The 14,704-nt window shown below is 38.7% G+C and overlaps 2 protein-coding genes across 2 annotated transcripts; one reads left to right on the top strand and one right to left on the bottom strand.

Moving 5' to 3' along the window:
* Nucleotides 1–297: 297 nt before the first annotated feature.
* Nucleotides 298–1,415, top strand: LOC137829987 (ethylene-response factor C3-like). The gene has a single exon (XM_068637041.1). It carries the CDS (start codon nucleotides 418–420, stop codon nucleotides 1,183–1,185), a length of 768 nt encoding a protein of 255 aa, XP_068493142.1. The 5' UTR covers nucleotides 298–417; the 3' UTR covers nucleotides 1,186–1,415.
* Nucleotides 1,416–6,518: 5,103 nt separating this feature from the next.
* LOC137829395 (uncharacterized) lies at nucleotides 6,519–7,040 on the bottom strand. Its single transcript, XM_068636198.1, has one exon. The coding sequence runs from the start codon at nucleotides 7,038–7,040 to the stop codon at nucleotides 6,519–6,521; it is 522 nt and encodes a 173-aa protein (XP_068492299.1).
* Nucleotides 7,041–14,704: the final 7,664 nt, after the last annotated feature.

Raw genomic sequence — 14,704 nt, 5'->3', positions numbered from 1 at the left:
CACTCCCTATTCTCTCCTAGGCTCATCCAAACCCAATGTAAATGTAAAAGAACTTCCTTTTAGGACTTTGTTTAACCGTTTCCATACATATTTAGATCCATCTTTTAATAGTACAATTTCAATGACATAAAAAATAGATATCCAAAGACATCCTCCTTGACCAATAATTCCAACTTCGACTTTATAGTACAATTCATTTTTTTTTATTAATTTCCATTTATTTGTCCATTATCTATGAATCTTTTGGTCATCATTTTTCCTTCTTTTCAATGAGTATATATAAATGAAGCAAGCACCCAAACATTTGTTCCAAGCCACAAAAACATAATACCACAAGCACACGAGAGAAACAGAGGTGGAAAGAAAGACAACAAAAGCAAAACAGCTGAATTTGGTGTCTACATTGAGATCCAAGAGATGGATTTTGATTCATCTTTCTTCCAGTACCAAAGCCTTAACACTCCCTTTCTAAATTCTTCTTTGTGTGCAGAACCATTCCATTGGGAGGACTTTTTTCTCTTCAATGAAGAAAACACCACCACCCTTGATGATAATCCCTTCACCTTCAGTGACCACTCACAAATCAAGGAATCATCCTCGGATTCCAACTCTTCAGGCTCTTTGGTCAGCAGTGAGTCACAGCTGGAAGTGTCCTCCAATTTAACTCATGCAAGGCAAGGCCAAGTGCTCCAAGAAGCAGATGCATCAGCCCCTCCAAAGGAGAGCATCAAAGAGAAGAGACCCTTTAGGGGAGTGAGGAGAAGGCCATGGGGGAAATTTGCTGCTGAGATAAGAGACTCCACAAGAAATGGGGTTAGAGTGTGGATTGGAACATTTGACACAGCAGAGGCTGCTGCACTGGCCTATGACCAAGCAGCTTTGTCAACAAGAGGTTCCATGGCAGTGCTGAACTTCCCAGAAGAAGTGGTGAGGGAATCACTCAAAGACATGGCCAACAAGCCATGGGAAGATGGTTCCTCACCAGTGTTGGCACTCAAGAGGAAACACACCATGAGAAGGAAGTCCAAAGCCACAAACAAAAAGGCCAAAAGGGAGCACCAGTTGGAGAATGTGCTTTCACAAAATGTGTTGGTGTTGGAGGATTTGGGCTCTGACTACTTGGAACAGCTTCTCAGCTTAACTTCTTCTTCTTCTTCTTCTTCTTCTGATCATTTGCTTTGCTAGTTAATTCTTAGTTTAGCTCGTTAATTAATCCTGCTGTTGAATCTTGTTAATTAACGTTAATTCTTTCATGACTTTGTACTAGATTTGTTGTGTTGGCATTAGGATTCGGTCGCCATTTTTCGTCATCTCTCTCTTGATCATTTGGTTCCTCATAAAGTAATGAGAGAGAATAAAATATTAGACTCCAATTGTATAAACAAATGACATCAAGGAAAAAATTATTCAAACAATACACTTTCAAATGTCTCTCATGCTATTCTTTAATCAAACCAAGAGGGAACGGAATTATTTCATTTCGGTAGAATATTTCTATTTTTCCAAAAATAAATATTCAAATATCGCGTATTACAGTGATGTGTCACGAATATTTGTAAATATCATGACCATATATGTTTTTTTAAATATATGAGAAATTAACGAGTCAAATGATTTCATATTTTGAAAAATTAAAATCAAAGAACTTTTGATAAAAGTTAAAATAAAAAATATTTTCTTTCTGAAATTAAAAGCATATTGATTCTCAACATGCCCTATAATTAAATAAGAATTGGTCTATCTAATTTGTAGAAAAATTGTTGTGGGCAAATTTGTTGGCTATTTATATGAGGAGTAATAAAACTTTTGTATTTTAAAATTATAATATTTATCTTTTTATTTAAAAAAATTGAGATTAAATTTTATCTTTGCCAACGTTCAACGTATAATTTTTAATAATAGTTTATTTTACTTGTTTTATTAGTTTACTTAGTCAAATCTATAAAAGACAAAGCTCAATTTTAGCGATGCTACGTTCTTTCTAATATCTGTCTTTATGTGTTTTTCTTTTTCTTTTCATTCAATTTTTCCTCATCCATATCCTCATCCTTTGTGTGAGATTAAGTTGATGTGAATTATTTTGTCATTCGTTTTAAAAGAGCTTTTTGTATTCTAGAAAACTTTCCCAATCTTAAAAGTTAGCGTTTTAAAGGTGAATAAATCTTTAGAAGCAATGTTATCACCTGCTTCTAGATATAACAGTTGTATCCTAATTTTTAGGTTCAAATAAAAGTCACAACTATATTCTAATAAATCTATAATAAGTTATTAAATCATATATTTATAATTATATATTTTCGGTACTTCTTACCCAACTTTCTATTGCCTATTATGGATTCGATCAATTTGCGCTTTATAACATAATAAACATGACTATGATTAAAAATAAAATAAAAAAATATTTCTAATACTTATAATTATACCCAATTAGGTTTTTATCTTTTAAAAAAAATCAAATTAAGTTAGTATAATAGTCTTCATAATTATTTTTAAAAAATTAACACTTCCGGTATCTGCAAACCATTGAATATTACATGTCACTTTTGACTCATTTATATGAGTTGAAAGCCCTTTTAAGACTCTATTATTTAATTCAGTTAGGAAACAAATAAAAAATATTAAATTGGATGGACTGAAACAAAGATTTCACACATTTGTAGAATTTTAAAATATTTCACGAACTAAAATTTAAATATATTTTAATATCAAATAGAGAAATACATGTATCATATCAAAATAACCCCCTTTCACACACACAAAAAGTAAAAATATGTAGAAGTAGATCAATATAAAACAAGAATTTAAAAAAAAAAATTATCATGAAAGCAAACTATTTTATACGTCTTATTTTGAAAATAAAGATGAAGGTGTGTGGGAATTCTAACATGTTCTTTGTAAAAAATTTAGCTTGAGTAAGAATTTAACTCCATAGGGTTTGAAAATAGTTTTCTGAGTAGTTGGTGATGTATCGACCTAATTTATAGCTCCATTGTTTTTGAAGTTTTATATATTTCTCATTTATTGCACCAATAGAATTCTCCCACCAAACCCTCTGCTAGAGTCAAATTCAACAATTTTGTGCCATACCTACAATTTTTTAATCCTTCCAGAAAAAGAAAACAATATTATAGTCTTATAGATTTCAATTAACATTTATTCAAACATTTCAAGATATTAATCATTTTTAAAAAGGACCTATAGAAGGCTTAGAAAAGTGGAAATTAGAAGTACAACTAAAAGAAACAAAAACCGCATTCTAAATATTATTATTATATTTGTGCTATTCTAACCGATTTCTCTAAAAGAATATATCATCATAAAGATCGATTTTAGCATTATAGTTTGTTTGATCATTTTGATGCCTGGTTGAAGATATATTGAGAAACTTAGGCTCCATTATTAATATGAATCCGCGCTATATACTATTAATTTATTAAAGTTTGAAGCATGTGTAGTATTGTAAAGGAGGTTTTTTTTATGGGAAAAGAATAATAAATTAAAAGAGTGTTTCAACCTACATACAATTACTACCATCTAACTAATAAATGGATAGTCTACCCAAAGCACAAGCAATATAAGTACCCAAACCAGAAAAAAAAATTACATTGCCGCCTGCATAAACATCCAACACTACTCAGCAGGCCAAAATTGTGAGACATGTCTATTACAACAAAAACCAGATTTGGAATCCAACCTCCCTTCCAAAATAGTACTGTGTACTTTGATTTTGTTGACCCCATTGTAAACTTGCTTCAGCATCAATTTTCCATATTATAAATTAGGAACTCATCAACAAATTGAGTCCCCTTCTTGTTAGCTTTACACTTGATCAGCATTGAATTTGTGTACGTGGGCCTGCAGCATCACTGCTGTTTTGAAGCCCATCAAACACCAAAAAAGCTTAAACAGAGTTCTACTATATAGAGCATAGACACATGGATCACTTTTTGGTCCAAATTAACTCTGCTACCAGGCAAAGAGCATGCTAACTTAGTGGACATCTTCGCTTCACAATTTCTCCATCACCTACATGCCCCTTTAACCAAAGTCTTCTGCAAAACCTAAGAGTCTTCCTAACAACCCAAGCCAAAGCTCACACACTTCCTCCCCACCACTTCTATACCGAGAGCTTAATACTATTATGGACAGCACCCTTAATTCTTTTTTTTATCACCAATGAATAAATTAAATTAAAAAAAATACTTAGGGTATCCAACCCGTTTACAAATTCCATATGGCTTGGAACAAGATAACCATTAGATGGCTTATCTACATCATTACACAAAGATTACCCTACACTACAACAGCACTTTGACAACATTTGCTCCTAATTTGCAGCAACACTTAGAGCATGGACTAAACTATAGCCACAAAGGATAACATTCAAGGGGTGCACCACATCACGTGGAGCTTAATAGAATGTAACAACAACCAAACCAAAAACCTATAATGCAGCACTTAACAACACCGTACTGCACCACCAATCCCCACCATCCAGCCCTTACCGTGGCACATTTCTCTCCAGCTTTATATCCAGCTTTGCCAGCACCTTGAAAAACTAGCACTGTGCAATCTTGTGAAACCCAAACAAGCATTAGACCCTCCAGCATCTGTCCACATAACACTTAACATCGCCAGTGGCCAGATCCATAAACCACAACCTCTGCAGAATAGCCATACCAAAAAGAGCCACTTGCACCCTATCTCAACAAACTGTAACCAACTTGTACCAAACGTTTCCCCTTGATAATCCCCAATGAGGCAGAATTATTTTAGATGTTGTCAGTTAAAGCCTTACACGTCTTTGCAATGGCAACTATAACAAGTGGTAATTGAGCAAACTGTCCCAGTGCAGGTCCTGGTGCAAGTGCAAACCACATCCTACCTTACCATAGTCTTCCCCTGCATCCAGCACCTTACCCACTCCGTCCAACAAGAGCACCAAAAGCTTAACAAATTTAGAATGTGACTCTATACGCGCCTTCCTGAACATGGAAAAACACTCCACCATCAACTACAGGTCAGCTCTTCGCCATTCAGTCAACACAGAATTCACCCTAGCTTATCTCTGAGCAATATTAGACCAAGAGTTGGTCCAATTTTCCTTACAGAAGGCATAAACAAAAACCAGCAACCAAACTTTTAGTTGCTCCAAACTTGTAGATTATCCTGCATAATACCAGCAATTACCCAATTCCAACAGATAAAATCAGCAACCATCGGCTATAGCTTCACTCTAACTACCTTAATAACACAACAACCAAACTTATAATTGTTTAAACTTGTAAAGATCCTGCATAAAACCAGCAACCACCTATTAAAGCTTCACTCTAACTGCCTTAAAATTTCACTAGGCCAGGTACGGTTCCACTTGTTTTCACCTTTCAACAACTATTTTGGATTCACCAAGGGAATTTTAATAAAAGGAACACCTATATCACTTGATATGGATCAGTGCTTTGTTCTTTGCAGCCCTAGAAAACTCCCCTGGATCTACGCCTTGTGACTGCTAAGCTAAAATCAGCAACACTACTCCTCTTTGCTTCAGACACAACTAAATATTGATCTCCACCTCAAACCGTGCAGTGTTGGTAGCAGATCAGATAACACAATTTAAGTCAGGTGGTCCAAACCACCCCATAGCAGCACCATACCACCACATCAGAGAACTAGAAAATTATAACAGACGCAGGGAACATCAGCTACACATTGCACCTAAATCACATCCTGCATCGTTGAAAATTTAACAAAAATATGGTTCAAAAAGGTTTTCCATCAGGCCTCTCCTTTATCAACTCCAACCATCTCCCTTAAAAGTATCAATATCAGACTATCCAATGTTATTTCTCCCAGCAGCAACAACAATATGCAACATCAGAGCACATAGGTTCTGTCTCCGGGAATTTATACCTTGCTGCAGCTGCCTAAGATCCCAACAAGCATTAGAATAAATTCCTTCCCTTCACTAACTATATGGCCAAAAGTAGTCTAGTACCCCTCCCAAGAACCAAGATTTTTACTCTCCCTCTTTGTACTCTTGGCAACCTGCTCTCGGTTCCCTCACCTCCTTATACAGGTTCTCTAATCAAACCACAACCTCTCCATATACAGGTTCGCACTCAGCTAACTTATGCTATATATACAAGTGGTCGGATTAAACATCCAATCTGCAAAAGAGTAATTGAGGGAGGACTCCCTATACTTCATCCACAGCCACGACTTAAACTGCACCATCTGCAAAATCTCTTCAGCATCAACTACTCCTTGCTTGAACAAAATAGAGTTTCTCTGATCCCAAATACACCTTACAATAGCAGCCCACACACCTTTCAGGACCAGATTTTGCTTACTACTAGCTTGTGCTATATGAAAACTCCCAAAATGTTCTCTTAAGTCATTGTGTTGGACAAACAAGAGACCTAACCATTTGAGGCATAAAGACCAAACCTGTTGGGCATATTTGCACTCTATAAATAGGTGATGGCATGAATCCTCCTTTTCTTGACAGAGCACACAAACTATGAGTTCATCTGAACTCCTCTTCTACTAAGATTCTCCATTGTTGGGATTCTATTTAACAATGCCCTCCAAGCTGTCATCAACACATTGGGAAATGCTTTAGCTTTCCAAAGGTACTCAAAGGCATAATGATGCGTAGCTCCGGGTCGCTTTGCTAGGTGATTATATGCTATGTTGACGGAATACTTCTCCAGTTCCTCCTCCCCCCACACTCGAATATCACTTATGTTTTTATTTACATTAGCCCTTAGTATGTAGTCCAACAAGTTTCCTTCCAATTCGGTTTCCCACTCAAATCTATCCCGTCTCCATTCTAACCTCCACCTCCAATCCGTGCCTTCCCACTCCCCTACATCTTCAACCTTTTGCTCTTGATTTACCGACAGGGAGAACAGTCTATGGAGCAAAGATTTGAGGCTTGAGTCCCCAATCCACACATCCTCCCAGAATCTAACCTTATCTCCCCTACCTAGTTTCCACCGTACCTCTTCTTGAAACCACCCATCACCACCTCCCTCCATACACACCTTGACTATATCTCTCCACCACCACGATTGATACTTCACTGGCAGATGGAGGCATTCTAGCTCCGCTCCATACTTTGATTCCAACACCTCCTTCTACTTCCCTCTCTCTTGAGACATAAACCGCCATCTCCATTTGGCCAAGAGAGCAAAGTTGAACTTTCTGATGTCTCTGAGCCCCAAACCACCTTCCTCTTTTGGTTTACATAAGTCTTCCCAGCTCACCCATGATATCGGTATTTTCTCCTTAACCCATCCCCACAGGAATCTCCTTTGAATACTTATGATACTCTTGTAAACTGACTCCGGCGCTTTGAAAACTGATAGATAAAAGAGAGAAATTGCAGTGAACACTGACTTAATTACACATATCCTTCCTACCATTGATAAGAACCGTCCCTTCCACACACTTAGCCTTGTCTTTAGTTTGTTTACCACAGGTTCCCAAAACGACTTCTTCCTTGGATTTCCTCCCACTTCTAGACCCAAGTATTTGAAAGGTGTTCCCATATGGTTATAATTCAACCCCTTAGAGTAGCATAGAAGGTTGTTACTCTGAACATTAATATCTGCTAGCTTTGATTTGTGAAAGTTAATCTTCAGCCCTGAAGCTAGTTCAAAGCCCCTTAAGATGGACTTCATTGTGATCACATTGCTCCCCGACTCCTCACAAAAGAAGAGAGTGTCATCCGCAAACTGGAGAGAAGACACCTCTACCTCTTTGCTTCCTACCTTAATCCCGGATAGGAGGTTAGATTTTACTGATTGTCGTACAAGTCCTGCAAGGCCTTCTGCCACCACAATGAATAGAAATGGTGCTAAGGGATCTCCCTGCCTCAAACCTCTTGTAGGAGTAAATTCCTCCGTGGGGCTCCCATTGACTAGCACTGATACTGTGGCTGACTCCATACATCCTCTCATCCATTTTATCCATATGTTATGGAAACCCAACCTACTAAGCATATCATACATGAAGTCCCATCTGACAGAATCATATACTTTTTCAAAATCTACCTTCAGACACAAACCGCTCTTCCCCTTCCTTCTAACTTCCTCAACTACCTCATTTGCCTAAAGCACACTATCTGCTAGACCTCTATCCTTGATGAAGGCTGATTGACTCCCATCTATAATGGTAGGTAATACTTTCTTGATCCCACCAGCCAACACTTTTGATATAACTTTGTATATGGCGCCCACTAACGAGATGGGTCTAAACTGGTCAAGCTTACAAGGTTCCCTTACTTTAGGTACAAGAGCAATGAATGACGCATTGCACCCCTTTGGAATGACACCTGCCACAAAATCTGCCTTAAGACTATTCCAACTCTTCTTAATAAAGTTGAAATTGAACCCATCCGGGCCAGGGCTCTTTGATCCCTCACACTGCCACACAACTTCCTTAACTTCCTCCTCACTAAAAGCCTCAATCAACCGCAAGCTTGCCTCTGGTGATAAAGATTTAAACTCTACCTCGTCAACTCTAACTCCATAGTCTTTTGTTGCTTTAAATCTAGATTCAAACAGTTTCTTTGCTTCAGATCGGACCGTGCAAGGTTCTTCACACCAGAAGCCTCTTATCTCAACACCCTTTACTTCATTCCTTATTCTCCTCCACCTCAAGGATGAATGGAAGAATTTAGTACAACAGTCACCATATTTGAGCCAGTTGATTCTAGCCTTTTGACGATAGAGGGATTCAATCTTTGCATCAGTCTCCCAAAGTTTCTTTACCAAATTAGCTCTAAGTTGACTCTCCCTCTCCGCAGAAACACATTGGCTTTCTTGACAGTCAATATTCTCAATATCCTGTAAGATGGATTCCTTCACAGTATTCAAATTTCCAAAAACTTCCTTATTCCATACTTTTAAGTCCGCTTTCAATAGTTTAAACTTATCCTTGAGTCTCCTTATAACATTTCCTTGGCCCAAGTAAGATTTCCACTTCTCCTCCACCAACCCATGAAAACCTCTTTCTAGATGCCAAACATCAATAGATCTAAAAGGCACAATGATCAGAGACTTCCCTCCGTTGGACATATTGCTTGCTCATAGGCCAACACTGCAATCATTCCTCCATAACAAGGACTCTATCAATCCTGCTCTTCGTCATACCGTTTGCTTTGAACCACGTATATTTTTTCCCCACAATAGGCAATTCCATTAATAAGTTTGAATCAATGAAGTTGTTAAAGCTCTTTCCTTTCATTCCTACTTCTTATTCGCATTAAAATCACCACAAAAGCACCACACATCGATTTGTGATACTACTTTATAATTGGACAATTCCTCCCAGAGCAGTTTCTTTTCTTTCAAGGTACATGCCGCATAGACATTTACCACACAACACCTATGACCAGATTTCAAATGTTGTCCCACAGTGGCAATGTACCCCTTACCCATGGAGTGGCTCTCATAACTGAATGCCTCTTTATGCCACATCGAAAGAAGACTTCCATTCCCATTATCCCCTTCATTATGAATCCATCCAATTTTGTTATCACCGCACATCGAGAAGCATCTAGTATCCGTGACCACTGTTGTTTTCGTCTCCTGAAGGCACACAAATTCTACTTTCTCAAAAGATATGCATCGCCTCATATACCTTACTTTTGTTCCTCCCCCTAAGCCTCTTATGTTCATGTTGAAAATTAACATAAAAAACCATTTAAATTACCCACTGCTAAGTTCTTCATAAAGTCCAGATCTTTATCTTCCATGCCTTCGTATTCTTGAATCACCTCTTCTTCATCCCCATGGCAAGCTAGCCCAATCTGTTTCCCTAGGTCTCATAGCTTGGTTGGCTCCTCCCTAAATTCAGTTTTCCGAAATCTGGAATTACAATTACCGAAATCCCCATCAGAAACTGACAGCATTAATGAACCCCCTCTGGTGAGCAGTTCCTTCCTTGCTCGAGACGATTTCTCACTCGGCCTTACTGACCTCCTCGGATGTGTACTTGGTTCCCCCAAGTCATGGAGCCCTTTCATCTTACTTCTATGTAAGGGTGTATCACATCTACTTCTTGTATTTGTCACCTCTACTTCAAGTGAACAGGGTAAGCTCGTACATGTTTTCCTTCTTATCTCCACTGGGGCCTCAATTGCTTGTTTGTCACTCTCATGATTTGAACGAAAACCTGGGTCACTTTCTTCGTCCATGGGATTGCTTACCGTCGTGCCTCCTTGCAGTTCATCGTCATTCTTTTGCGCAATATTTGTTCCCTGGACTACCCCTTTTCCTTCTTGGGCCACCTGTTTCCCCTCTTGGCCCAATACTACTTTGGGCTCTTTATGTGCACCCTTACATTCCACATCCACCACCAGCTTAGCCAGGTCAGCATGCTCAAAATGGTGATTGCGTGAGTCCTGTTTGTTCTGGATGTATAAAGCAACTTCCGCAGTCACATTCTGGTCCTTAGTTCCTTCATTGGTGATAATCAGAGGTGCTTTACTTTGTGTTGAATTGCTTTTCGTGGCAGATACCTTAGAGTAGGAAACTTTTGTCTTATTCACACTTTGACTCTTGCCTCCGTCCATCTCCCTCTCTGCCCGGTGAAACTCCCCGCCGTTCCCAATGTCCTCCTCTTCACAAGCCACCAACAGAGTTGTTTCCTCTACATATGTCTCTGAAGAAGACACGGTGTCCGAGGTATCGTAGAAATTACAATTACACATACACTGACACGCAGATTGTTTAGGGCGTTCCTCTTCAATATAGATGCTCAACACTTGATCATCTATCCTCATATTCTTTGCCAACTTAGCGTTACGATTTTTCTGCAAGCGGACTTGGAGTCTCGCAAACTCCAGGTTTTCCCACAGTGTTGTAGATTCATCAATAGAAACAAGCGTGGCTACCTCTCCTACCACTTTTGAGAAACAATCCTTGTTCCAGAATGTTAAAGGCAGCCCATAACATCTCACCCAAACGACCTTATGGTCCGCTACTAGCTTCGCTGACCATGGCTCGATACTTTGAAAGATACTCTCGAACCACTCCTTATTAAGATTTATGAGCTCCTCCATGTTTTCCCCTTCTGGCGGTGTAAGAAGGACTAGATTATCCCCCATATATCTCACTTTCACCATACTCATTCCACCTTTCACAAATTCTTCACCCAGATTTTCAAAATCCATCTCTTCTCTAAATTTTCATATCACACTATGCTCCATCCAGGGTAAGACTTGTGCTGTTTTGATAATTTGTCCCTTCCACTTACTTTGTGAATCGCCTTTAACCACATCTACATATGATTTTTCCCCCTGTCTTTGCCCTCCACACCTCCTTTGTTCTTTTATTTCCATGTAATATAGTTGTTTCCTCATTCTTTTTCCTAGGATTCCTTTCCTTTTCAAAATATTTGCTTCTGGTTTCACTCTCAAGCCATCTAGTCTCCTTCTCGCTCCTCCTGTACCTGGGAACATTTACATGCAACTTCTTGTTGTCAATATATATTTGGTTAAAGTCTCTCTCCAGCCTCCCTACATTCCTTACTCCAAAGAATCTAACAAATCCAAATCTTCTCCCCCATTTGTTAAGTCTTTTTGAAATAAACACTTCTTTGACCCTAGCCCATCTTCTGAAAATCTTGAACATATCCAATTCTCCATACCCATTTGGAAAATTTGCAAAGAAGAAAGTTGTAAAATCATTAGAGCTACCAGAACCTCTACGTCCTCCTTGCCTCTGCGACCCCTGCCTCATTTCTCCCCACTCACTTTTAGGATACCCTTAGAGATTTTGATTTATAAGTTTGGTTTATTAGAAACAAGTATCACGAATTAGGGGTGGCAAAGCAGGCCGGCTCGTCCCGTGACAGGGGAAAAAATCAAAAAATTATTGTGGGTTAGAATTTTCGACCCGCCCCGCCCCGCATAAGAGCTAGCCCGCGGATTTGCGGGCCAATCCGCATTTTTTTTTAAAATTAAACATTTTTTTTTACATTTTGTTCTTAAAAAATTGTCAAATTAAACCTATATATTTGTTACTATCAAACCCAAATTTTTTTTTATTCCTTTTCAAACATAGTCAAACATCAAAAAATTAAACATTAAGATAAATATCAAATATCACTATTCTTCCACTTCCAAAACATTAAAAATACCTAATTCCAAAACATTAAACATAAACATGAACATTAATTCAAAAACATTAAACATTAACATTATTGACATTCTTCCATTTCAATAACATTGGATGTCGTCTTATAAGAACTTTCATCCATTTTTTCATAATTATAATCTTTCCCCGTCATCTGCAAACAATGACATTTTTTTTTCTTGCGGGTTAGCGGGCCAGCCCGCCCCGCGTTTTTTACCTATGGGCCGCGGTCCGCCCCGCTTTGCCATCCCTATCACGAATGCTAAGGATAAGTGATGAAGACGAAAACACAGTGATTGAGTTTCAAAAGCTTTATCCATAAGCTAAAGAAGAAGGTTTTGGTAGAATATTTAGATCTCCTTCTATTTTTGAAGATGCTGTTAAGTCTCTGCTTCTTTACTATTCCTCGTATTGCATAATTATGCAGAAAACCAGCTAAGCAAATTATTGCTGGATCAAAATCAACAACATGGTTGACAAGCACCCACCCTCCCATTACTTACATTGGTTCCAAGCTCTATTGAACCCGTGACAAAGGCATTGACCGACTCCACCAACCCCTCTCATTCTAATTAATTAATTGGTCTACTAGCTTCCCCAACCTTGCAAGAAAATGTTCCACTACACTACTTCCTCATTACTCATACAACAAAAAACCAAGATATTACTTAGCCGAAGACTTGCAAGCACCAAATGGCATCGCCAAATCCATTGTACCAACACTTTATCAAGTGGCTTATTGGCTTCACACCTCAGACGAAATGCAGGGCACAGACAGAAACTTACCCAAAAAGCCTAACCTCAGCCTCCAGCTAGACGCTCCATAATTTGAAGTTGTAACAACCAATAACTCTAAAAAAATTGCTCCATCAATTTGAAGCTGTAACAACACCCATTTCTTACCACTACCACATTCTACATCTATAATGGCTTCCTCATAAGCCAAGATATGCATCCAGGACCCCGCCACACAATTTTGTTGCTAAAAAACTACCTCACAATTCTGCTTCTCAGATATGCAGATTACTCCACTCGAGTTCTGCATCACCACCAATTGTAGAGGCCTGCATCATTTGTAGAAGCACAACACGAGCACCAAGATACCATCATTCCACTTGAGTACTGTCATTCCAACCCTCAGCCATGCTCTCAAAGGGCTACCCAACCCTTTTACCTATAGCTTTTAATGCAAAGAGTAGGATTCAAGTGTTAATTCGAGAATGAGAAATTGAAAGCACGAACCCTGTGTTTCATCCATAACCACAATCTTAGTTGAGCCATATGGAAGACTTCTTCCGCATCATGTTTTCCCTTGCTAGAAGGTAATCGCATTCTTTTGTTCCCATATGCCCCTCAATATTGTCACCCGCATACCTTTCTACAACAGGTTCTTCTTAAAGCTTAAATGGACCAAGTTAAAATTCTCAAAGTGAACCCTCAAATCCTTATGTTGAGCACCCAGGACACCTATCCATCTAAAGCATAAAGACCACACTCTTTATGCAAAGAGACATTCTAAGAACAGGTGACGAGAAGTCTCCTCCGACACTTTGTACATCTCACAAGTAGTAGAGCTAACAATCACTCCTCTCCTGATTAGGCTGCAATGAGTTGGCATTTTGTCAAAAAAAATCCTCCAAGTAGAAGTTAGAACATTGCGGAATGTTTTAACTTGCCACAACTGATTGAAGATACCACATGACTAACCCAAGCCCTGATTTGCTAGGCAGTCATAAGATGACCTCACAGAAAACTTCCTTGTGGGATCCCTTCCCCATGTTTGCAAGTCCTCTATTTCCCTCCTAAGAGAACCCATAGAGATATACCTCAGCATGTCTTCCTCTTGCAGAGATTCCTACTCAAACCTGACTTCTCCACCTTAACCTCCACTTCCACACTAATTTTTCCCACCCCACCTACCTCTCCCATCGTCTTCCCCTGATCCAAAGATAGAGAAAACAACCTAGGATACAAAGTAATGAGGCTACCTTTTCCAAGCCAAGCGTCCTCCCAAAACCTAACCTTATCCCCAAAACCAACTTTCCATTATAAAGCTGCCTGGAACCATCTTGATTCTTTCCCTTACCACATATTTTGGATAGATCTCTCCACCACCAGGATTGAAATTTTATTTAAAGCTGCCTTTGACTCGATTTCGTGCTATATTTTGAAACTAAGATGTCTTTCCACTTCCCTTGTTCATTACTCACTAACCACCATTTCCACTTGGCTAGAGAAGCACAGTTAAACATTTTGATATCTTTAATCCTCAACCCACCTTCCTCCATCGGTTTGCTTACATTCTCCCAACTTACCCAAAATATAGATCTTTTATCTCTTCCCCAAGCCCACAAGAAACTCCTTTGGATACTAATAATTTTGTTATACACCGATGTCAGTGCTTTAAAAAAGGACGAATAAAAGATGGGTAAGGTATTTAAAACCGATTTGATTAAGTGAATCCTTCCCGCTAGCGACAAGAATCTTCCTTTCCAAGCACTTAACCTATCACTTAGGTTATTCAGAATAGACTCCCAAAACTGCTTCTTTCTTGGGTT

The sequence above is a fragment of the Phaseolus vulgaris genome, chromosome 7 (assembly GCF_000499845.2).
Source record: "Phaseolus vulgaris cultivar G19833 chromosome 7, P. vulgaris v2.0, whole genome shotgun sequence".
Classification (NCBI taxonomy): domain Eukaryota; kingdom Viridiplantae; phylum Streptophyta; class Magnoliopsida; order Fabales; family Fabaceae; genus Phaseolus; species Phaseolus vulgaris.
The sequence above is the reverse complement of the archived record's forward strand: the minus strand, read 5'-3'. Positions and strand labels throughout refer to the sequence as shown.

Coding starts and splice junctions, on each gene's coding strand:
- LOC137829987 (XM_068637041.1), top strand. CDS start 418: ATGGATTTTGATTCATCTTTCTTCCAGTACCAAAGCCTTAACACTCCC.
- LOC137829395 (XM_068636198.1), bottom strand. CDS start 7,040: ATGGAGGGAGGTGGTGATGGGTGGTTTCAAGAAGAGGTACGGTGGAAA.